This window comes from Anabrus simplex, chromosome 1, assembly GCF_040414725.1.
Source record: "Anabrus simplex isolate iqAnaSimp1 chromosome 1, ASM4041472v1, whole genome shotgun sequence".
In the NCBI taxonomy this organism is placed as follows: domain Eukaryota; kingdom Metazoa; phylum Arthropoda; class Insecta; order Orthoptera; family Tettigoniidae; genus Anabrus; species Anabrus simplex.
In genome coordinates, this window is record NC_090265.1 from 321,728,492 (window position 1) to 321,755,184 (window position 26,693).

A 26,693-nucleotide genomic window follows, 5' to 3' on the forward strand; every position below is an offset into this window, starting at 1 on the left:
ATACAAGTGTTTCCTTGACAACTGCTTTCAATTGTAGAAAGAATTTATATAATTTCTCTTAAGTATTTTGTTTTTAATAGTGTCAATCTTCTTATGTTAATTTTAAGGACACTTCCTTTAAAGCATTAATACTTTGTCATTATATGAATTTTTCATCTAAACAGTGTTATGTGGCTGAAGATGTTTACAATATACAAAACATGTACCACTTTTAACCAATAAATTGCCTTAAAGAATTTAGTGTATTGACAAGGTGGAAAATAAAAATACTTAGTTGTGAATCTGTGTAAGTGCAATATGGACCATGAAGCTGATTTTATGTAATCGCATTCAGGTCGATGGGAGGAAAATTTACACTGCCTGCTAGGGTCTCCTTTTGGTCTTTAAGCTTCCACCACTTGATCTTTTCAGGGGCATTTATCCTTCCACTTTTACAATGTTTACAGGTCCTTAAGTCTGCCGTGAGCAGCTCATGTTGAGGGGCTACACAGTCAGATAGTATGACCTTCACATCTAATACTACTCTGAGATCACAGCGTCGAACGTCCGCCTCTGTAGCATAATGGTTAGTGTTACTAGCTTCCGTCCTTGGAGGCCTGGGTTCAATTCCGGTACTGCCAGAAATTTAAGAATGGCATGAGGGGTGGTATGAGGTTGAAATGGCATATGCAGCTCACCTCCACTGGGGGTGTGCCTAAAAAGAGCTGCACCACCTTGGGATGACACGAGTTTACTTACAGCGTCGAACAAGAATAAAGTCAATTTGGCTGCTATAGTCACCAATAGCGCAGGTGATGAGGTGGTTGATGTGTTTTTTGAAAAATGTGTTACCAATTTGCTTCGGCAAAATCCAAACTTTGAGTACCATCATCATTTCGGATACCGTAGCCATTACCACCATGGCAGCTAGAACCATCCTTGGTGTGACCAACATGCCCATCAAGATCACCACAGAGAAGTAGAAACTCATCTTGAGGACAATGCTGAAACACTGTCTTGGTGATCCTGCCAAAACTGTTCCCAATCTAGGTCACCAAATTGTGGCACATATGCAGAGAAGACACGGAGTCGAGAAGATAGTGTTGATAGTAATTGACATAAGGAGGTCTGAAGAGCGTTGAACCTCAGCAACTCATCTCACAGGTTGGCGCAGACAATGATGGCAACACCATTCCTGTTGGATGTACCATGGTAGATCAGTTTATAGCCATCTCCGATGTCACAAGATTTCTGGCCTTTCCTGCACACATGCCATGTCCACTTTCCGTTCTTTCAGCACCGCTGCTAGTGCGCAACTGCGTCCAGTAAGATTCCCGATGTTGAGCATGGCAATGTGTAAATGTTGTTTGCGTTGAGCTAGCTTCTTTAGCTGGTTCTGCCCTTGAATCAGTAGCCCTTGTCCATTTGTCAAGGTGGTCAGGCGAGGCCGACATGCGTCCCTTCTGGAGGACATCCTAGCATTATCCGACAAAATTGATGTAGACATGATTCATGGGTTGCAAAGGAATTCCCAACCGGCTTGTCGCTACAGCCTGGTGTCGGGCATTTTAGTGCTACTGCCAGCAGGAATTTAGGCTGCCCCTAACATGGAGAGCAGACACCTTTTGTAGCCGCTAACTCTGATATATGCCCATAGTTATAGACAAATACCTTTTACTCTTACTAATCCTGAGTACTAGGATGCCACTTCCGCCAGCCACACTGTTCCGAATTCCAGCTTCTCCACCGTTGCTACTGTTGTGGACTTCACTCAAAACCCTGAGCTGGGGCCCTTCATATTTATGACCCCTGGAGAGAGGGTGTCTCAGTATTATAAAGCCCCTAGGAGTAGAGCTGCCTATTGGTCCACAGGTTCATTTACAAGGTACCGTATCTTCACCAGCCCACATTTCTGAAGACCCTGTATCCGCCACCTGGTGACGCGCCCTCTAGGGGTTGACAGGTTCCCACGACGGAAGCGAAAGTGATATACGACTATAAAATCACTGTAAAAGCCTAAGACTAAACTATGACTTGAATCAATGGATCTATGAAATATTAGCACAAGATCTAGCATTAAGTATGTAAGTTTCATTAAACCACCACCAATACCATCACAACAACAATAATATACCTGGCATAAAATCAATATGAAACTGAACATTTAGTCAAATTATATTAAACTGAATAGAAAGTTATTGCTTACCAACAAGTTTGTGCTTCCCTGACAGGACTCAAGCAACTGCGACCGGAAGAGACGAGCAAAATGGATGAAGTTTGATGGATCATTGTGAAGATTCAACAGGGAACGAACTCGTGATCCTAGTGCAACAGAAAATGACCAGCCCGGTAACGAGTGATTTATCTCCCATGTTTGCAGAATTTCATAGAATGCATCACGCTGTTTGCGGAACGCATGAAATGCCTGGTCAGAAGGGAAGTTTTCTCGATTATCTGTATCTGACTGGAATGATACGTTTGCTCTAAATGGTGATGGTTTTATAGTCCTACTCTTTTCAATATCCTTTGTCCCATATATATGACACAAGTATTTCCACAAGTCAGGTACAAAGTTTACTATCCGCACATTGTCTATCAGCATTTTCAATGCTACTTTGTCAAGGATACTTAAAATATGTCTCTGATTGTTTAAAACTAAAGTTGCAAAGTAAGCACATTCATGTACAGATTTAAAATATTGAACATCATTTTCTTGAGATAATTCAATTTGTTCATTTTGTTCAGATGGACTATACTCTTGCACAACAAGTAGAGAAAACACAAAACAAAGTTCACTCACAAGGTTTGAAATGAGATTATGTTCTAATAAAGAACAATAAACATTAGCTAAAACAGTTAATTCTTGAGGAAGGCTAACTAGAGTTGGGCTAGGCAAGACACGTGAAGTGGAAGCTTTAGAAGGTGTCCCTCCATTCTGGATGACTGGCTGCTGTGACATCTGACGAGGAGACTGTTGTTTGAGTTTCTCTTGACGCAACAAATCACGAAAATCTGCATAGTTTGAACTGTCACTGGGCTGTCTAAATGGCGTGCTTGGTTCCAGTGGTCTTGTGGCAAACCCAAACCCTAGTGCTGAAAAGTAAAATAAATTAACCATCACCTTACTTGTCTAGTGAAATAGTAAGCAACATTTTGAGTAACCAATTCGTTTTTTCCACATTACATACTACTGAATAGAATATGAATACATAAGATGCTTACAAGTGATCACCACATTATGACTAAAATATATATAGAGGTCCAATTTACTTCAATAGCCCTATGATGAAACATATTGTGATATTAAGGATTTATGGAACGGGCACACAGAAAAGCTTGATGTTGGGAGATTATGGGTACTGCAGTGACTGCTTACCTGTTTGGCTAATGTACTGATAGCCTAGTAAATATAAAAGATTGGGCAACCTGGTGGTGTAGCAAATTGGAATGTCCAAAGTCCTCAGTACTAAGGCAACGCGGGATAAGACAGCTGATGGTGTTGCATGTGGCAGTGTGTATGGAGTGCCAAGTATGGGTTCTGCAGTACCTACTCATGTTTACGATGGAAAGAGCCAAAGAAGAGTGTAGGCTGATAAGATTCTTTGTAAGCAAGAGTGTTCTTATGATTAGGTGAGCGAGTCAACACATGCTATTGATTTTGTTCAGACAAAGTTGATAGATCACAGGCTTAGGAGACCTGGGGGCTCAAACTCAGTGCCCAGGTAAGTATGTAGTTTCTTTTTCTTATTTTGTTTGTATACTTTAATTGACATGCCACTAAACCACAATACCATCATGTTAGTAATTCTTTTTTTCTTTATTAACCCTCCAGCAGGTACGATGGGGTATAAATACACCACTGCTGATTTTTTCAACTTGGCAACACTGTAGCTTTTTTGCAGTGTGACCTTAGTTGTTGAACGTGATAGTTGGAGTCTCTGTGAGTGCACAAGAACAGCTGTACTGTTGCTTCTATTCAGAACGTGTCACAGGCGGGCTAAATGTACCCCGCGTGCCCGGTGGAGTGAGTATTTCAACTACATTATTTATGAATATTTTCAAGCACGTCACCGTTCAAAACACTAAATTTATTACTATTTCTCAAATTACAATATATTTTCCATTTATTTAGGTATTGGCACCTGAGGAAATAGCCAAATTACTTCACGAACAGCCAGAGGAAGACGACTTGGACAGCGCAGAATCAGATGAGGCATATGAAGTCATCACTAGAAGTGATCACAAAACTGAATCTGAGGAAGTAGGTCTCACTTCAGAGGATGGATCTGACTCAGAAGGAAGTGAAAATGAATGTTCTGATGAATACTTGATTGAAAAATACAAAATCACCAAGTGGAGAAAAACTGATTTAACAAAGGTATGCAAAACAAAAACCAAAAATATTGTCAAAGTATTTCCTGGTCCTAAATGTAATGCAAGAGGAATCAAATATGAAATATCTTCCTTCCATAAAATAGTTGATGATATGGTAGATGATATCGTGCCTCACACGTAAATGTGAACATCAACGCCTCGAGGCAGATTAGTCTAGGGAATGAGAGGCAAAGGAAACGTCCAGAGCTGGAATAATGGCGTTACTTGAATGCCTGTACCTAATGGGCACTCAGAAAGGACACCACACAAATGTTATTGAGCTCTGGAATTCAGGTGGAACTGGAATGCACATACTGAGAGAGCTTGTATGAGCCAGTGTTCTCCCCCGAAATTTTCGTCAGCCGGGTGGCAGGAATCAGTAGCCGTGTGGGAAATACTACGTAGAAAATTAATACGAAAAATTTCAATTTATTCCCCTCAGGGCATTAATAATAATAATAATAATAATAATAATAATAATAATAATAATATGGCCTCAGATACCATGTACAAACATCTTAATTTGTCGCCATCTGGCTGCTTGCTCGTCAATTTCGACGTTCCTTTTTACTCTTGGCTTACTAGAGTGCAGAGTAAGCCGAATCTCTCTTGGGCGTCTAAGGCTGATTTTAGTGAATTTTGTCGGGGAAATACCAAATATGTCACCAGATATCTTTTACATGTTGACATTGTACGACACGGAGTGTCGCCCTTCAAAAATCTGATGACCTCTGTCAGGTTTGAACCCAGTATCTCTATCTCCACAGAGGGCATTAACAGTAAAAGCAGACAGGTAAACTATTTCAGTGTTATCACGAACAAGATGTTATAGTGTTCTACTGCTCGTTCATGATCAAACACCGGGGTATGTGGAGTGCCATACGGGTTTGTGACGTCACGAGGTATTGAGCGCTCTTGTGGGATTCCACGTTAATCCAGACAACGCTCGCGCACGACACTACACTATAGTCAAGCTAAACATTTAAACTCTGATATCACTGAGACAGTGGATACAGAGTGGGCTTCGGCCTATAGGTAGCCACGGCTGGTCCATGGTCCAACAGCTCTGCATTCTGACCGACCAACCGAGCAGAGGAGGGTGGCCATGGCTCTATGCCTCTGTATTCGGGAGATGGAGAGGGACTGGCCTCCCACAGTCAGCTGTCCTGAGAATGGTTTTCTGTGGTTTTCCATTCTCCTGCACTAAGGCGAATGCCGGACAGTTCCTAGTATAGGCCACGGCTGCCAACCCCTCACCTTCTCCGAGCATCTTCTTCACCTTAACAAATCTCATGGCCTGAGAGACGTCACCGTCTAAACAGTTTTACAGTATTTACATTTTAATTTTGGAGCACGCAATTATTCAAACATGTATTAATATTATGTAACTAGCACATACTTAGGTTATATTAACCGGGCAGTTTGTAAAAATGGAAGGGCAGTGCGCCCCCCAAAATGATCCTAGGGAGAACAGTGTGAGCAATAAATATTTTCTATTCTTGCTCTGTGCTCTGCAATCCGACAATCGAGAAACAAGAGGAGACAAAAGAAAACACGATAAACTGGTGGCTATCCATCCTTTTTTGGATGCTTTTGTACTGAACTGTTGAAATAGTTACAGTGGTGGTGCTTACATCACAACTAATGAAAAACTCTAATCGTTTCATGGACGATGCAGTTTTGTGCAATTCATCCCAAATAAATCTGCAAAGTATGGGATAAAAATGTTTCTAATGTTTGACTCTAAAACATTTTCTACCAGTAACTTGAAATTGTATTGTGGTAAGCAAGAGGAAGGTCTGTATTTTGTTTCCAACAAGTCAAGTGATATTGTTCATAGAATGATTCTTGATATTGAAGGTACCAACAGGAACATTACTACTGATAACTGGTACACCAGTTATCCATTGGTGAAGTCCCTCTTAGAGAAGAATCTTACTTGTATCAGTATGCTGAAAAAGAACAGGAGAGAAATCCCAACCAAGTTTGAGGCTAATAAAATACGAGAAGTGCAGTCATCCCTCCTCGGGCTCTAGAAAGATGTAACACATCTTACGTTCTTAAAAAGAACTGAGCTGTAATTCTGGTATCTACAATGCATGATACAACAGAAATTGATGCAGAGACCGGGAAGTCTGTGATAGTAATGGATTATAGTATGACCAAGGGAGATGAAGACACGGCTGACCAAATGAGCAATATTTACAGTGTTTCACGCATTACAAGACGATGGCCAATGGCAATGTTTTATTCTTGATGAACATAGCTGGAATAAATACTCAAATTCTCTACTGTTCAAACCCCAAAAATTCCAAGGTAACCAGAAGGAATTTCCTGAAAAGCTGGTCTTTATCTGACATGAAACCGCACCTCATAGAAAGAACAACTATAAAGTCACTGCCGTGTAATATCAAAGCATTCCTCGAGATATACTGTAGACCTGTTGTAGATGAAGTAAACTGTGATGGACCAGTAAAGAAACGTGGAAGGTGTTGCTTATGTGGTCGAGCAAAAGACATTAGTACCACCATTCAGTGTACTTCCTGCAATCAGTTTTCTTGCAAGAAACATGTTAAAGTTACCTACACATGTGATTCTTGCAAAAACGAAAAAGGTGAATACTCGTCCTAAAGTTAGTTTATGGACTTATGATCGGAACATAGTACATTACAACTTGCTCAGTGCCTATGTATTAGAAGATGCTTGTGTAATCGGATCAAATTTCTGAAAAGTTTTCAAGCATCCAAATAACATTTATTGTTGCATTTTCACTTGCTACAGTGTATAATATGCTAACATTTGTAATTATTAGTGATGTGGATAAATAAAATTTGGTGAAAATGAGATATTTACCATTATTATGTGTTGTTGAAGTGTGGGATCATGTATAATTTTTGGGCACGCCTTCTGGAGGGTTAAACTATGTATAATCATTTGCATATCCCTGAAAGAATAATAATACAAAAAAATTCTACTTAATGTTACATAATTAGTATTACCAATTTTTAATTATACAAATAAAATATCATCATCATCATCATCATCATCAATATGCTTCAGGCAGTACTAAAAAGTGACATCATGTTGTAGCAGGAGAGTCCTGTAACCTTGACATTAGAGTTGATGTCCTCCAGAACTCAACACTACCACCACTTCTGTTCATCCTTGTGATGGATAGTCACAGCAGACCTGCAGCGACAAATACCCTGAACCCTGCTCTACACTAACAAAGTGATGCTAGCCAAAGAAAAACTGAATCCCCAAGGGCAAACCTAATGAATCAATGTTCTGTGACTCAACAAAAATAAAACCAATATAATCATATCATGTCAGCCTCCAAAGAAATTGGAATGATTCAAGTTGAGAGCAGGGACCTGCCTTGAATGATGAAGTTTAAATATCTTGGGTCTTTGATGGCTGACGATGGTGAACATGAGATAAAGCTATGATTAATGCAGCCTGGATGAAGTGGCAAACAATCACAGTTGAGCTCCATGATCTCCAGATGAAAAATACAATTGAAGATCTTACACACCGTCGTCCATCCTGTCACATTCTATGGTACTGAATGTTGGCCTACTAAGAAAGAGGAAATACAATCAAATTAATAATATGGAAATTCTAAGTTCCCGTGGAGGGAATTAGATATTTTTCCACCAATAGAGCATATCAAAATCAGATCAAAAATTAGATGTATAGCTTTTCAGGCGTTTGCTCTATTAACCAGCATTTCGTCTTAGGTCTGACACTAGACTCTTCAGAGTGGGATGTGTCAGACCATACCCACTGATGCTGGGGTGTATGCAGGTGAACTTATCAGACGAAATGCTGGTTAATAGAGCAAACGCCTGAAAAGCTATACATCTAATTTTTGATCTGATTTTGATATGCTCTACTGGTGGAAAAATATCTAATTCCCTCCATGGGAACTTAGAATTTCCATTTGGAATTGCTAGGCGGGCATTAATTCCATTGTGGAGTCTTATCTCCCGTATGCAGTTATCAGACTGTGCCTAATAAAAGGCTTCTGATAAGTTCACCTGCATACACCCCAGCATCAGTGGGTAGGGTCTGACACATCCCACTCTGAAGAGTCTAGTGTCAGACCTAAGACGAAATGCTGGTTAATAGAGCAAACACCTGAAAAGCTATACATCTAATTTTTGATCTGAAATTAATAATAATCTGTGCTACTCTGGATTCCAAGATCACAGGTTCAAACCTGGCAGAAGTAGTAGGATTTTTGAAAGGCAGATAGAAGTCCATTTGGTACTTTATGTCATAAGATGTCAGCATGTAAAATATCTCTGATAACACATTTTGGTGTTTACCTAACTAAGTGAATTAAATCTCAGCCATAACTCAATCAACAGGGTTCTGTTTTCTTCTCCATTTGGTGTAGTAAAAGTGAACATCAAACCTGACATTCAAGCTGCCTAAATGATGTGAAATCAAAATAGTTGCAGACAGTACATGAGGCTATATGACGATTTATTTATTTTACATTTTATGGCCTACATTGGACCACTCTAGTCAATTATACAAAGGATTTCTTGATTTTCTATCAGCCCAATATTTTTTCATTTTGAGATGTTGCCTTCCTCTGTTCTGTTGAAATTACCCTCCCATTTGATCTTTTATTGATCTTGGTCTCTAGCCTGGTGTGTGTGTCTTGAAATATCTTAATTTTTTCTGTTTTGTTTTTGAGATCATCTATTGTTATTTCTATTCTTTAATATCCTCCTTAATTTCCATGATCCATTTAATCTTGGTCTTGCTATTCCAGAATTTTTCAATTATTCTTCTGCAAATTCTGGTATCAGGTGTTCTGATAAAACGTCCAAAGAATGATACACGTTTTTTTTTTTTCTTAATCATGCTCAATACTGGTCCAATTTCCTTATAAACTGTTATATTTGATGCTATTCTCTATTGTCCATTAACTTCATACTGTTTATTTATGCATGTATTAAGGCTGTTGTCCAATATTCTGGAAACTGTTCAGTGATCCAAATTTTGGTTAAAGCCATGTGTAAGGAAATCCGAACTGTATTACTTGAATATTTCCACATCTCTACAAAAAGCCAGTATTCTCCATATGCCTTATAATTTTTAGCATAACCTCTGATCTCACCTCTGCTGTGAACAATGTTCTCTCTAACTCAACCTTCTTGGACAGTCTGTTAGATCGGCTTGTGGACAAAGTAATCATTAAATTAAAGGAGAGCATTGATTTTAATACAAGTGTTATTAGTGACTTACGAGAGGAGCTCTCCAAACGTGATGATGTTATCAAAGAACTCCAACAAGAGTTAAAAAATGCCAAAGACAAGTCTGATAATGAGACGGAACAACTACACCAGTATCTACGGCGGAACAGTGTTGAAGTACAGGGTGTTCCGGAAGTCCAAGGAGAAAATGTCTACACCATATTAGAGAACACTGGTGAAGCTGTTGGATATACAATAGAGAAACAAGATATTGATATTGCTCACAGAATTCCGTCGAGTAATAAGTCCCAACCAAAACCTATAATTGTAAAATTTGTCAATAGATGGAAGAAAGAGTTATTCATAGCAGGAAAGAAGAATGCTAGAGTACTTTCATCTTCAACAATTGGCATCAATGCATCAAACCAGACAATCTACATCAACGATCACCTGACTCCAAGAGCAAGAGGATTATTGAAGCGAGCAAAGGACTTAAGAATGAAAGGGTTTAAGTATGTATGGTCTAGGGAGGGAAAAATATTAGTAAGGAAAGATGACACATCTAATGTTGTACTTATCAGATGTATTGATGATATATGTGCACTTGAGTCTTCATAGGTTTAACATCCCTGCAGAAAAAAAAAAAAGTCCGTTGCCTGTTCAAATTTTCATTAAAATATGGAAACTACAGAACATCAGTTAGTAAGTTTACGTGAGCTAGTGGCAAGAGGAAATAACTTACGAATATTTTATGCAAATGCCCAAAGTATTCGTAACAAATGGAGTGATGTTTCTATATTAATTCATGATTTACAATTTCCAGACATAATAATAATTGTTGAAACATGGTTATTTCCGGATGAAGAGAAATATTACAACTTAAAGGGATATGATGCTTATTTCTGTTCTCGAATCCGTAAAAGAGGAGGCGGAATAGTTATTTATATCAAAGAGCCTTATAAAGCAATAGAAATCTTGTCTATCAATAGTCTTGAAATTCCATTTAACTTACTATTACTTAAAGTACCAGTACTTGGTCTCAAAGTTCTAGCATGTTATAACCCCCATGTACAATATTCTAAAGATTTCATAACTTTATTAGAAGATGTCTGGAATAAACATAACAAACATCTATGTATTACTATGGGTGATTTTAATATTGATAAATTAGAGCAGACTCCACTTAGTAAAGATCTAAAGAACCTCTGTGACAGCTTTAATCAGAATGCTTGTAATACAATTTTTCCCACTAGAATCACCAATAACTGTAAATCTCTCATAGACCATGCATATATAAATAAACCTTGTAAATGTAATTTATATAACATCTTCCATGACTTTAGTGACCATAACATGTTGGTTTGTGACTTAGAGATATTACCGAAGACTAACGTAACTAGAAAACTCATAACATTTAAGAAAACTAATATTAATAAAGTGGATGAGTATATGTCCAAAAATCCATTAACGATTACGGAAGACGATTGTTGTGATACCATAGTTAACAAAATTGTTGAGTATGTAACAAAAGCTAGTACAGAGGCTACAAATCAAAACAATAGGCAGAAAAATATTAAAAGGACAAGACGTTTTTGCCCATGGATAACTCCTGAACTTTTAGATCTTATTAACCAGAAAAATAAATTGTACAGTAAAATTAAGAGGCAACAAGTTAGATTAAAAATGGGATGTGGTTATGTATCACAACAATTGAAAATAGATTACTCATTGGCGTGTAACAGGGTTACCAAACTTAAGAGAGAATTAGAGAACTCATACTATGTTAATAATTTAAGGAACACAAGGAACCAGTGGAAAGTTATAAATGAGATATTGACAGGAAATACTAACAAAAGTAAGGATATTCATTTGAGAATACATGATGAACTAGTTACAAATCCAAAAGAAATTTCTACAACATTTAATGAATATTTTACTAGTATAGCGAAATATATGCCCAGCAATATCCAATTTAATGATCCTCCTAATTTAGGGAGTGGATCGAGTAATTCTTTGTTTTTGAGTCCAACCAATGAAAATGAAGTTGCTAATATAATAGAAAAATTAAAAAATAGTCGTAGTGAAGACTGCTATGGTATTAGCAGCAATACAATTAAGAAATTGGCATATCATTTAATTCCTCATATAACTAAATTAATCAATAAATCTATACAAGAGGGTAAAGTCCCTAAAAAACTTAAAATAGCTAAGGTCTTACCTATCTATAAAGGAGGGGACAAAACTGAACTTAATAATTATAGGCCTATCTCTATCATTCCTATCCTGCTAAAAATTTTGGAGCATATAATTAAAGAGAGATTATTGAAATTTCTAGATAATAATAATTTCTTTTATAAATATCAATACGGATTCTTACAAATTCAAGCACTTACAATGCTGTTGAAGATATTGTCATTAAATTACAAGAAGCTTTAGATTTAGATCAATTAGCATCGGGCATATTTATAGATATCAAGAAAGCTTTTGATACAGTTGATTGTGGTATTTTAGTCAATAAATTGGAAGCAGCTGGCGTAAGGGGTGTTGCGCTAGACTGGTTTATAGACTATCTCACAGATAGGGAACAATTTGTGAATTGTATGAATACCAACAGTAATTACCAAACTATCTCAGTCGGAGTCCCACAGGGCTCAGTGTTAGGACCGTTACTTTTTCTTATTTTTATTAACGATATTGGTAACATACATCTCAGAGGTAGATTATCACTTTTTGCAGATGACACCAATATATTCTATACCGGTGATACCATTCAAGAACTTGAAAAAAATATGCAGCATGATGCAAATTTAATTGAAACGTGGTTCTGTAAAAATCGATTAACAATCAATCTGACAAAAACCAATATTTTATTTCATAAACCTAAAAGTAATAAATTTTTAGATTTACATTTGATGTTTTTTGGGCAATCAGTGCCTAGAGTAAAGGCTGCTAAATTTCTTGGACTAATACTGACGAATCACTAACGTGGAAGGATCATGTTGAATCTATCTGTGACAAACTGATCCCAGCTATTGGCATTTTAAATAGACTGAAATACAAAGTTTCTCATGATTTATTGAAAAGTGTTTTCCAAGCGCTAATTGAGAGCCATATTACTTATATGATCCATGTATGGGCATGTTGTACTAAGGAATTATTCGCTAGAGTTGTTATGCTGCATAAAAGAGCATTGAAAATACTTTTTAAATTGCCTCTGTTAACTCCTACTGAACAATTGTACAGACTGTGTAATGTTCTCTCACTTGATAGCCTACGACAGAAATCTTCATTGATATATAAAATTATTCGTAATTTGGCACACTCAAATACATCATGTAAAACAAATTCAGTAATTCACAATTATAATACAAGGAATGCTAATAATATCCACTGCACTGTCACCCATTCAAATAAATATGGAAATAATTCCATATGGCATTATTCTGTTAGTCTCTACAATAAACTGCCGGAAGATATAAATAACGCCTCTTCAATAAAAATGTTCAAAAAGAAGTTAAATAATTATCTTAAGTAGAAAAAAAAATGTAAATTTAACGAATTTTGAAACTGACTTTTACATTTTCTTTCTTGTATATTTACTAGTTGGTGTGACTGCTTGTTTACTCTTACAGTGTGTCATTATGAAACAATTCAATTATATAAAACAAAACATATACCGGTACATATGATTATTTTATAGGATATATTAATATTTTATGAAACTAACGTAACTTATGTGTGATATGTAGTATCAAACTTGTATTACTGGAGTGTATTAATTTACTTTATAAATACTCTGAAGCCATAATATTAGAATGTACTGCACCACAGCGAGCTTTAGCTCAGGTGCCTCAGCTAATAAATAAATAAATAATAAATAAAAAGTTCTTTTAGTGTTTTTTTCTAATGTTGGAGGGTCTGTGCTATTAAATTTGGTTTTTATTGGAGTATTTGTATTAATCTGTAATAGTTCCTTAGGTTCTTCACAGTTCAAAAGTTTGCTGAATGCTTTTGCCATAATCTGAGCATTTTCACTACTGGTATGTGTCATTTTCATCTTTCAACACTAATGTAGTAGGCGCATATTTCTGTAGTTGTCTTCCAAACATTTTATAATAGTCTCTGGAACTGGTGTTATGATAATTAACTTCAATGAGTTTATTATATCCTCATGAAATTCTCTCTTAATTTTTCTAATATAATATAATATAATATAATATAATATAATATAATATAATATAATATAATATAATATAATATAATATAATATAATATAATATAATATAATTTTTAGGTTGATAGCATTTTCTTCTGATTTATGGGCTTGGAACTTTAACTGTGCCTGATGTCTCTCTTTATGAATTTCATCACATTCTGTCGTCCACCATGCATGTTTCTTACGAGGATTCAATGGAGCTAAATTTCCAGCTTGTTTCTTGAGAACTGGGATCAATTCTTCAAGGTCGTCTGTCAGTTTTATTGTTTGTGTGACTTCCTATATATTTGTCATTTTTTTATTAACTGGTGTGGGTCATAATTCCTCTTTACTTTATTAATTTTTATATTCTTCTTCTTTAGTGGTGTGAATTTAAGTTTAATTTTGACAATGTAGTGATCAGATCCAGTATCTATTCGCCTTAATACTTTTACATTATAAATTTCCTTATGGAAAAATTTATCCATTCAAACATGGTCTAGCTGCCATTCCCTTTTCTCAATCAGGATGCTTCCAAGTTTTAAGCTTGTTTTGTTTCCTTTTGAAATACAGTAGAACCCCTATTTAACGTTTTTACACGGACCTGATTTTTTAAACCTTAAATGGGGGTTTACTTTAAATCGAGGTTTCAGTACCATCATACATTATTTATACCTTGAAAGCAATAAAGCAAGGAGATATCTACCCAACACACAGTACTGTAGTTACGGTTTGTGCTTCACTTTGACAGATTTTTGTCGGTGAATGCAAAACCGCTTCATTTTAAGGTTCTCATAATGCTATACATGATTGTCCATAAAAGTCAGGAAATATACCAAACTCTCACAAAATCACATTAAAATCGGTATGAAACACCAATCGGTTTGTTTAAACATTTTCGCAGATATTTTCCAAGCAGCAGCTTACTCATTAGCACACATTTTCTCATTCCATTAATCTGAACATGCATATTCAGTTTCAATCTTAAAAATTGTAATAGCAACACTCAAGAGGCTTGTGGCAAACATTTACATTTTCTTACTTCAAACGGCGTCACCTAACCTTAGGTTTACCGTGCACGTATTATGAAAACATATTTCAAGATCTCTGTAGAATAACAACATTTTCACTATAAATTTATATGGGAACAGCCTTTCTGAAATTTAAGACGACGCTAAAATACATAACCTAACCTGTAAAATTAGTTACACCGGGCGAGTTGGCCGTGCGTGTAGAGGCGCGCGGCTGTGAGCTTGCATCCGGGAGATAGTAGGTTCGAATCCCACTATCGGCAGCCCTGAAAATGGTTTTCCGTGGTTTCCCATTTTCACACCAGGCAAATGCTGGGGCTGTACCTTAATTAAGACCACGGCCGCTTCCTTCCAACTCCTAGGCCTTTCCTATCCCATTGTTGCCATAAGACCTATCTGTGTCGGTGCGACGTAAAGCCCCTAGCAAAAAAAAGAAATTAGTTATGCACACCACTGTATCTTGAAAAGGAGATGTACCACATTCTTATTTTATTTCAGTACATAGCATCAAAATTATGCGATTGTTTTACTTCAGCCTTTATTTCCAAGGAGTTAAAAACTGCTTTCATTGTACTTATTGTGAAAACATGTTCTCCCAATGTTTGTTTACACCAACACCAGTCGGAGTTGTAAGAATGCGAGAAGACCTCAGGCTGAGAGGCTCGCTCATGATCTACTTGCTCGCGCATAGCGAGGAATCGATATGAAGATGATCAATTGCATTCAACATAAACGCTGGAGTCGAGTGTATGAATACTGATAATGGATAAAAACTAATATGCCACAATTTGCCCGTAATAACGGATGAATCAGTAAAAGTGTACGCATTGTAACTAAAGGATACTGCACAGATTAATACAAGAATTTTCAAAGGTTATAATAACACTGTCAATAAAACGGGGGTTCTCTTCTACTACAGCGGCTGCATTCGGATGTGTATCCGAGTCCGACATCTCACTTTAGCACTAAGTGCCCGCATTCTAAATTCCTCTTCTGCCTTGAATCATCCTTAGCAAGCTTATGACTTCTTTCTCATAGGCTTTTAATCTCCCATAATCAAAACGAATAGAAATAAATATTTGAGAATGTTAATGTTTCCTTAACACTAAATGCTGGTTTTGCCCTATTGTGAATTACATTAAATCGAATATAAAATTGCACTGCTCTTATGGATAATTTTCGGGACTGGAAAAATCTTCTGTTAAATGCGGGTTTACGCTAAATCGAGGTCACACAAAATCGCGGTCATACTGTATGTTGAGTTAGATATAAGGTTATGCTCTCTGCAAAGTTCAACAAGTCATTGCCCATTCTTGTTTGTAAATTTATGTGGAGCCCATTTTCCAATTATATCTCTATACTTTTCTTCCCTTCCTAATTGGGCATTAAAGTTCCCTAATATTTAACATTACTTTTATTTACTTTGTTTATTATGTGTTCAAGGAGATCCCAAAACTTATCCACTTTTTTCTTTGTTCGTGTTAGAAATTTTTTTTTCATTAGGAGGGGCATGGGCATTTATTATTGTATAAATTTGGTTTGTTGTTTTAAAGGTGAGAGTGGCAATTCTTGGTGATATTGCTTGAAAATCAATTACAGAATCTATTATTTTTAAATTCACTATAAATCCTGTTCCAAATTGGGGACACTGATTCTTAACTCCTCAATCAGGTATTCCATTATAAATTCTATAACCTTGTGATTCAAAAGGTTCTTTCATCGTGTTTCTCATTATCTAAGGGACGCACTGCAGACAGCATGACTTCAGATATCCGTGAAGACCTATCAGCATCTGACTGACCCACTGCCAGCACATCTAGCTGGTTACTCTGGATATTAGTAGGTGGCCGAAATAATAATATGATTCGACTGTGTATTTATACACTATCATGATTCAAGCACTCCGCTGACACAGTAGTTTAAAGTGCAATTCTGCTGGAGATTATTTATCCTGGTCTAAAAGATAGTTGCTGACTGTGGAAAAGGATCAAAGAATTCTTTCATTTGCTTCATTTCTTGTGCCCTTCATTCAATGAAAGGATATTTACCCTAGCTAGTTCTTCCCAATCTTCAAAACATCCCCCCCCCCTAGTGGTTTTAACATTGCACTATCACACTGAAGGTTTTCAGTGATGTAAGGATGGAAAAATGCTAGGTTTGGGAAGATTGGCCTTAATTAAGGTGCAGGCCAAGCGTTTGCCTGGTGTGAAAATGGGAAACCATAAAAAAACATCTGCAGGGCTGCCAACTGTGGGTATAGAACTCACCATTTCATAAATTACTTCAAATTCTTGCTTCAAAAAATGGCAACATGTCAGAGGAAAATCAAAAAGAATCTCAATGACCAAAGTCACACATCTGTTGAACAACACTTGGCATGAGGTCCATGACACCATTATCTCATTAGAAACCTGATGGAAAGTCTTTTTAACTGTCTTTGCTGATAACCCAGCAAATTTCAATATTTTCATCAGTTCTGATTGTCAGTCAAAAGAAAACAGAATTTGACACACACTTGTAACTGCGTAAGAAAAAGCCCAACACAATAACTTTCCATTCAGAGAGAATGATGCAACAAGATAGAAAATCATAGACTAATGATTCTAAGTGGTATATCCAAACCTCAGCTGTGTGCTGGTGTCATATTGAAATTCTAGTTATCTTCTTTGTCGCATCTCATACAATTCAATGAGCAAAACCCTATCCCTTCCGGTTTTCAATTCCTCCAATGAAAATTTACTAGTTTCTTATTTGATGAGCATGTTTAATATTCAATTGATTTAACATAACTAACTACACATTTCAGAAAAGTGCACACTTAGGAAGAAATTAATAAATGTTACTGCAAGAAATTAATGAAGAAATATTTCACCTGTATTGTTATCCTGGAGTTTACCACTGTTGTCCGTAAGTCTTGTAGGCTTAATCCGTCGTTTGTGGTTTTTATTTACGTTATCACCACCGTCATTCGTAGGTGAGCTTGTCTGTTGCCTGTTCAAGGAGGCTCTCTTCTTGTTGGAATGAGATTTCCTGTTATCCTTTAAAGCATAATCTCCAAAGCTTACTTGACCTCTAGGTTGGGCTACATAATTTTCATTAGCTATTGGAGATAATGGACAATTCTGAAGAAATACTCCTTCACAATTACCACCTGATGGCATTAACGGAATTTTCCTTTTGGTAACTATTGATACATTTCCTACAGAACTGTGAGACAATCTATTACTGTTACATGATTCATCAATACTAAAAGTTTGTTTACTGTCATTAATAGAAATGTTCGCACTACAGTTTTCAACACTTCCAGGATAACTATGACATGAACTTCTATTTCCAGTGTCTTGATTGCCCGAACGAGAAGGAAACAGTTCAATTCTTCGATTAAAATTCTTTTTGCCAGCACTGTTACTAATATCATTTTCTTTTTTCTGCACTGAAGAGACAGGTTTCTTAAGAGGACTCGCTCCACTGCTTGAGTTCCGCAATATACTGAAAGTACAAGTAAATAGAATAATTTCTGGTTAACAACAATTTTTCTCTATGAATAAAGTCTTATATAGTAAATTCACACACAAAAACATTTCAAACTCCAGCTAAATACAGAACAGGCATGTCTACTTAAACATGTTAATATTAGTCTTGTTAACAGAGAGAAAACATTAAATTTGCTTCTTAGGGCCACATTACCAAATAAAAAGAAAACTACTGCCATTATTTGTCCAATTATATCTTAAGTCAATTGATTTTCATGGCATCGGTTACCACAGATGAGTTGATAATGGAGACTAGTTCTGAAAATAATCAAAAGGCTTTAAGGTAACTTTTACAGGGTTTATTTATAACATGTTATATAGTTCGAAGATCAAAAATTAGTCTTATGAACGTTTTAAAGCACTGTATCGATTACTGATAGTAAGATTCTGAATGTTATAGTAGGCCTACCATAGAACAATTAGTTTTAATAATAATATTCACCACCACCACCATCATCACCATTATCACTATACCAAATGCAGCCAGGATAGGAATAAAAATGGTTCCTTCTCATTTTACTCTACCTTTCCATTACTTCCCATCCATCAACATATTCCAGTCCAGGTTCTGCTTCTTTATGCTGTTCTTAACCAGGTCTATCCATCATAATATGGGTCTCTTCTTTCATTTGTAATTCTATGGTTTCTTTTAGAATTCTTTCTTCATTATCCATTTTATGTATCCAAACTCTCAAAATATCTTCTCCATCCAGCGTTTCCATTTTTAATTCTTTCCATTCTTCATTTCCGCTTATCTCCTTGTATTTTACATCTGTTGCAAATTTCTTGATGGATGCTGTACATTTGCACATATGTCTCTTGGTACAGGCCAGAGCAAAATGTAGCTTTCACCAAAATATTAGTCTCATTTATGGCTGTGACAGTATGAAAGCTGCTGAGGTAGTATGGGTTGTGCTGAATAATAACATTTGGAGCACCACAAGTGCGTTCAAATGTTATCTATCCATATATATAACATTGGATGTTGGTATGTTTGAAGCTAATAGACTCAAAAACTACTGGACTGATTTTGCTGAAATTTTCACAGTTTGTTCTTATTACATCTGAGAGGGATTATGAAGTGATTTGAACGAAATCTGATTGGTAGTTCGGCACTAAGGGGTAAAAACTAAAATAGGGGAAGATAAGCAAACCGCAAGACAAGTCCGATCAGCGGGTAGCCTACCCAACAGTATGTGAAGATTATGATGTGTTCCTTAAAATTTATTTCTGCTTTTATCTGGAAAAATTACTGCAGGGGCAAGAAACCCCTAGCACCCCTAAAAGAAGGGGGTGAAACTTAAAAATAAAAAAATGACGATATTAGTGACGAATTCATAGTCTTTGGGGTAGCCGAGATGAACTGTGACACTCTGAATGCCGTTTAAGTCAAAGTTTGTTCCCAATCGGTATGGTAAACATATTATGACTTACTGTTTGGGAAAGAAAACTGTAGGGTAAGAGACACACACGGGCGGGATCGTACAACTGAAGGTGTTACAGACGTTAAAATTCGTAGGCCTATTTGGAATCTTCTTTAAAAATAAACACTTTTTTTTTTAAATCCATAAACTATATTTATTAAATGTTCACAAAATTATTGAAATAGGCAGGAAAAACAATATGACTACAACAGGCATATCAAGATGAGTTATCTGACCTATTTATAAGGAATGCTGTGGAGCAGCGCACGGGTCCACTAGTAAAATATATTACTCACACAGTCAGTCATGATGCAAGAGGACTTTTTGGCCCAGTGAGGAAAGCAATGGCAAACTACCTTACTCCTCATCTTGCCTAGTATGTCTTACTTTAGTTCATCCATCAGTTTTTGAGGTTTCCCTACAACCAAATAACTTCTAGAGGTACTATTTGACAACCCAACTACCATTACAACATTTTTTCAGAAATTTCATTTCTGCTCCTGTATTCTTGTCAACATAATATTTTAACAATTTTTCAATTACAACAGATTTTAAGAGATGCCAGGGTGTAAAAACTTTGCTTTGCAGGAATTCCTCCTTTTTTCTTTTCTTTTATTTTGCAAGTGGCTGTACGTCACACTGACACAGATAGGTCTTAAGGAGACAATGGGATAGGAAAGGGCTAGTAGTGGGAAGGAAGCGGGTGTGGCCTTAATTAAGGTACAGCCCCAGCATTTGCTTGGTGTGAAAATGGGAAACCATGGAAAACCATTTTCAGGGCTGCTGACAGTGGGGTTTGAACCCACTATCTCCTGGATGCAAGTTCACTGTTGTGTGCCCCTAACTGCACGGCCAATTCGCCCGGTCAAGAACTCTTTAATCTGCTGGAAGTCAACAACATAGCACCCAGCATCTCCTAAAATTTATAGCAACTGAAAGAACATTAAACACACAATATTATTATATACAGGGTGGCCCACCAAAGTTTTTTACCTCAAATATCTTCTGATTAATTTAAGATAGTGTAGCACATTATCAGGATCCTTAAAACTAAAATGACTACACAGAGAGATATCATGTTTTACTCTCCACTAATTTTATAACTATTATTTACAGTTATTTACAAGTTATGTCTTTGCTGGTGAGACCTAGTGTTTACAGTGCACTATGTCTTCTGGTATGGGCTAGAGCAATTTTGTTACTTTCATTGATCTGTCCCAGGTCTCATCCTTGGCTTTGACAATATGAAAGTGAAAGATTTATTTTATGCTAGTTACGCTATTCTTAATGCAGCCAGATCCTGTTATGAATGGTGTAAAAATGTAGCTCATAAGGTCGGTTGGTGCATGCATTTCAGTGGGCTTGGCAGACTGACACGTAATAGCAACTTCTGGCTCAGTGAGGAAAGCAACGGGGAAACTACCTCACTCCTCATTTCCCCAGTACGCCTCTTCAGTGACGCCTAGGCCATCTATGACAACTAACTGTGGAGCTATTGAGGATCCAACCAGCCTTTGGGCTGAGGACTGAATGAACATACATAAATTTACAAGTTCACTTATGTTTTGAGTTTTTCACTCGCAGTCAAAACACACATGAATACACAGCCTGGTGGTGCATCAAACTCCCGGTCTCCAAACATGACTTTCACAGTGCAATGTTGCTCCAGAACAGTTCATGCCACCAATAACAAGCCTTGTTGAACTCTGTCTAGTCATATGCCAGACTTACCCTTGATGAATGACTCGTCACAGATTCATAACTGTCTCATACTGCTCACTTTCACTCAAGACTGACTCACTCGAGACTGACTTGATCGCATCGGGTTCACTCTATATATAGGCCAAACGATTCTAATAGTTTCTACCTCCAGATAATTCTGGGTGCCTGGTCCATTGTTAATCAGCTTTCGGCTTCTTGTAGGAGCTTCCTTATTGAGAACCTTGACAATTCACTGGCAGTATTGATATCCTCACTACTGGCAAACCCACATCGTCGCTCTTCTGCCAGTATTGCCATCACCTGCCAGTGCTGCAACCTCTTAGCCTTCACTGTCACGATAGCGATGGGTGGTTTTCACCTAGGTGAATAACAACGAGGAGCACGTGAGAGAACGTGCAGTATGTGTGCTGAGTTTTACCCTTTGAGTGTCAGGATTTTGAAGCACTGACATACCCAACAACTCAGGTTTTTGCACACACATAAATAAATCCCATTATAAATTACTGTACAGGCACATTGTGCATTATACTTTTTTTAAAATCAAAAGCCTACTTAACATGATAAAACTGGAAAATCACAAGTAATGTATTTTGTGTGGCATTCCTCAAAATATGGTGCTGGACACATAGTTTTATTATAGTCTTTGTGCTGGTAAATGGTCCTCCTGGTTCTTTTTGGAGCTGATTTTGTAGAGTTTCTCATCTTCTGGTTGGGAAGAAGTATTGAAATGAAAGAACTGTAGAATTACTTTATAGCAATTACAGGACATGAGCCAAGAAAATAAATATGGGAACATGGATGAGTGGATCAGCAGACCAGTATTTTCTTTCTTCTATGGTATGTAACTGGAATAAACAATAAACACATTGCTCTCACAGTTACATCAGTCTGTTTTTGTACTCATCCTGAGAGAGGAGTTACTGGATATTCATTTTCCATGAACTATGCACAAGTTCTTTTTGCCTCTTGGCAGGTGGTGTTTGTAATTCTTCTTTGTCACTAGATCACTTATTCTTTCACCCACAATTATGATATTTTCAGGAAGGAAATCATCAATTTCTTCATCTGTATGGGCAAAATCAAAAACCTCACTTCTATCTTTCATCAAAATTTCAAACACTTTCTCATTACTTAGTACTACTTCAGCAAGACTGTGAGCAGCCATGTTCATCAGCTAGCAATTGATTCCTGAAAACGGTAGACATTCACATACAAAAACTAAGTTTAGAGCACTACCCACGAGGATAAAAACTTGAGCAAGCTTCAGTAACATAGTCAATAAATGGCAGATAGGCCAACTGTAAGTTTTTGAATCACTGCTCTCATGACACTCGAAAGTCTGACAGACACACAGTATATTGCATCATAATAACAAAGCCACTTAATGGGAAATCTGGAGAAGCAATATATTGCATCTTGACCTCATTGGGTTTTAAAAAAAAATGTTTAGAAGTATCCAAATTCAGTGATGCAATCAGATTATAGTAATAGCAAAAAGGAATACTGGCAAGTGAACATTTTCAAATGTGGGACCAACATTCTGAACATTGAGGACGTGGTTAGGGTGATTTGCGGAGGAGTTTGTACGATCACTCTCCCCAGCGACATCAGCATGAAGCACAAGACATAATGTAGACCTAGTATGATGTGTAAGTAACAACTCTAATGGCATCACATTTGAAAATATGCACACTTCATTACTCCTTTGTTCCAGTACAAGTCTGATGGTGGAAATAAATGCATATCTCTAAATGTGGCTGCTGATGACCAACAAATTTTTCTTTCTTTGTAAAGGACTAAGCCATTTTTTCCTGAGTGTTCTAAGTGTTACATTTTGTGCTTCAACAGAATTAGAAACTTATATAATATTATGACCAACTATGTATGTGACAGAAAAAAAGAGCAACCTGGTATTGCTGCCTCAGTGCTCATTACCCCAAAGGACACACATTGCACATTTTTTAAGTACCCCTTATTTTTATTCACCTATGTGAAAGCACATATTGCTAGTCAGAAGATATTTAAGGTCGGACACCTTGTGTAACATTTTCACTACACCTTCAGTTATTCTCAAATGATTTCACAAAATAATGATATAAAATCCAATTAAAATGTCCCCATGAAACAACATAAAGAAGCAGTCATACAATGATATTAATAATTCAGCTACATTTCTTTTGTTTTCATTAACTAACAATATAAACAAATTTGGTATATCTGTTACAAGTTTATAAAAATAACAAAGAGCCTTAGGGTCAGCTGCGGAGATTATGACCATGGAACATTTATATCCATCTCCTCTTACAAGGTCATCATCATCATCAGTTTGCCCTTCCAGCGAGCCGGGTAAGGTGTTTGAAAACGAGTGTCTCCCAAAGTTGCCTATTCAAAAAGATTTGTTGTTCATGACAGATTCCCAGTTCCATTCTCTTCTCTCCATGTCTTCCCTTAGTTGGTCCATCCATCTTCTTCTTGGTCTTCCAGCTGGTATTCTACCTGTTATTCTCTTTTCCAAATAAGCACATGGTAACCTTATGCTAGTCATTTGTTTAACATGCCCAAGTCTAGATGACCTAAGTCTTTCCTCCATCGATTCATTTAGACCTAGCTTAGATCGGATCTCATCATTTTTCAAGTGATCGAGTCGTGTCTTTTGAAGGGCTGTTCTAAGAAATTTCATTTCACAGGCTTGAATCCTACTACAATCCTTTGATGTTAGTATGCAGGTTTCCAGAGAATATGTAAGGATGGAAATGAAATATGACTTGTACAGGATCATTTTTGTTCTTTGTGGGACCTTCTCATCCCATAGTAGGTGTCTAATGATACTGTAAAAGTTACAGCCTTTGGTTACTCTGTTATTTCTATTTCAGCTCTATTATTACTAGCCATTACGATTCCTAAATATCTGAACTGGTATACTACTTCAACTTGGTGGTCCTGTATTTTTATGTTTTATTCTGTATTCTGTCTGCTGATTTTCAATGCTACTGTTTTTTATGGGTTGAATTTCATTCCATAATCATCAAACTTCTTACACCACGCATTCAGATTATTTTGGACTCCCTCCTCCGTTTCATCCCATATTGCCACATTGTCTGCAAACACCAGAGCCTGAAGAACTTTATTACCTTTTCCTTTTAGTTCCTTGAAAATGGTATCCGTAAGTGCTATGGAAAGAAGGTGTACAAAAAAAAACTGAGTAGGCATCTTTCATGGACCATTATGTACTCTATGATGCAGAAATAGGCTATCTGAAGAAATTTATTGGTACACCCTGCAATGGTTGGATTGACTGATTATTGGACATGCTGGTGAAAATGGAAAGTGCTCTGTTTTATTGTAGTGATTGAGTAGTTAATGCCTATTAAACTTTGGTTAAGAGAGAGAGAGATCCATTGTAGTTGCTGTCGTCATGTGACCAGTCCATAGACTGGTTTGATACAGCTCTCCATGCCACCCTATCCTCAGAAAACTTTTCATTTCTAAGTAACAACTACATCCTACATCTGCTCTAATCTGCTTGCCATATTCATAGATTACCCCTATCATTCTTACTGCATGCACTTCCCTCAAAAACCAACTGAACAATTTTTGGGTGTCTTCAAATGTGTCCTACCATTCTATCTCTTCTTCCTGTCAAATTAAGCCAAATCGATCTCCTCTCACCAATTCGATTCAGTATCTTTTCATTCATGATTCAGTCTGCCCATCTCATCTTCATCAATCTTCAGTAACACCACACTTAAGAAGCTTCCATTCTCCTTCTTTCTGAGCTAACTTAGTTATCATCCATGTTTCATTTCCATACACTGTAACACTCTAGACGAAAGTCTTCAGAAACATCTAATTCCTATATCAATGTTCGAAGTGATCATATTTCTTTTCTTAAGAAAGGCCTTCCTTGGTTGTGGTAATCTGTATTTTATGTCCTCCTTACTTCTACCACTATTAGTTATTTTACTACCATAGTAACAATATTCATCTACTTCCTCTGCGATTTCATTTCCTAAGCTAATATTTTCTGCATCACCTAACTTCGGTTGACTGCACTCCATTACTTTTGTTTTGGACTTATTTATTTACTTATTTTCATCTTGCACTCCTTCCCCAAGACGCTGTCCATACCATTCAACAATTTCTCCCTCTCTCTTTTTTTTGCTTTATGTCGTACCGCCACAGATAGGTCTTATGGCGACGATAGGATAGGAAAGGCCTAGGAATGGCAAGGAAGCGGCCGTGGCCTAAATTAAGGTATACCGAGCTCGATAGCTGCAGTCGCTTAAGTGCGGCCAGTATCCAGTAATCGGGAGATAGTGGGTTCGAACCCCACTGTCGGCAGCCTTGAAGATGGTTTTCCGTGGTTTCCCATTTTCACACCAGGCAAATGCTGGGGCTGTACCTTAATTAAGGCCACGGCCGCTTCCTTCCAACTCCTAGACCTTTCCTATCCCATCGTCGCCATAAGACCTATCTGTGTCGTTGCAACGTAAAGCAAGTAGCAAAAAAATTAAGGTATAGCCCCAGCATTTGCCTGGTGTGAAAATGGGAAACTACTGAAAACCATCTTCAGGGCTGCCGACAGTGGGGTTCGAACTCGCTCTTCCAACTACTGGATACTGGCCGCACTTAAGCGACTGCAGCTATCGAGCTCGGTTTCAGCAATTTCTCCAGATCTTCTGCAGACTCAGATAAAATAACTATATCATCGGAAAATCTCAGGATTGTGATTTCCTCTCCATGCATTCTGATTCCCTTTCCAAATTCCTCTTTGATTTCCTTTACCACCTGTTCTATATAAACAATGAAAAGGAGGGACAGACAGCAGCATTGCCTCACTCCTATCTGGATTGCTGCTTCTTTCTTGAAGCCCCCGATTCTTATCACTACAGACTTGTTTTTATACAGATTGTAGATAATTTTTCTTTCTCAGTATTTGATCCTGATCACCTTCAAAACCACAAATAGCTTGGTCCAATCAACATTACTGAATGCCTTTTCTAGATCTACAAAAGCCATGTGTGGGCTTGTCCTTCTTAATTCGGTCCTCTAAGATCATATGTAAAGTCAGGATTGCTTCACATGTTCCTACATTTCTTCTGAAGCCAAATTGATCTTCTCTCAACTCAGTTTAAACTTGTCTTTCCATTCTTCTGTAAATAATGTGTTAAAATTTTGTGGGTGTGGGATACTAAACTAATACTACAGTAATTTTCACACTTGTC

At 37.0% G+C, this 26,693-nt stretch overlaps 1 protein-coding gene across 1 annotated transcript in view; it reads right to left on the minus strand.

Moving 5' to 3' along the window:
- dlt (codanin-1 like protein dlt) overlaps positions 1-26,693 on the minus strand; it is a 157,421-nt gene that overhangs the window by 119,009 nt on the left and 11,719 nt on the right. Inside the window, exons 3-4 of the mRNA XM_067142412.2 lie at positions 17,662-18,278; positions 2,186-3,072 (exon numbers count right to left, since the gene is read on the minus strand). Coding sequence (XP_066998513.2) covers positions 2,186-3,072; positions 17,662-18,278 — 1,504 coding nt within the window. The remainder of the gene's footprint in view (positions 1-2,185; positions 3,073-17,661; positions 18,279-26,693) is intronic.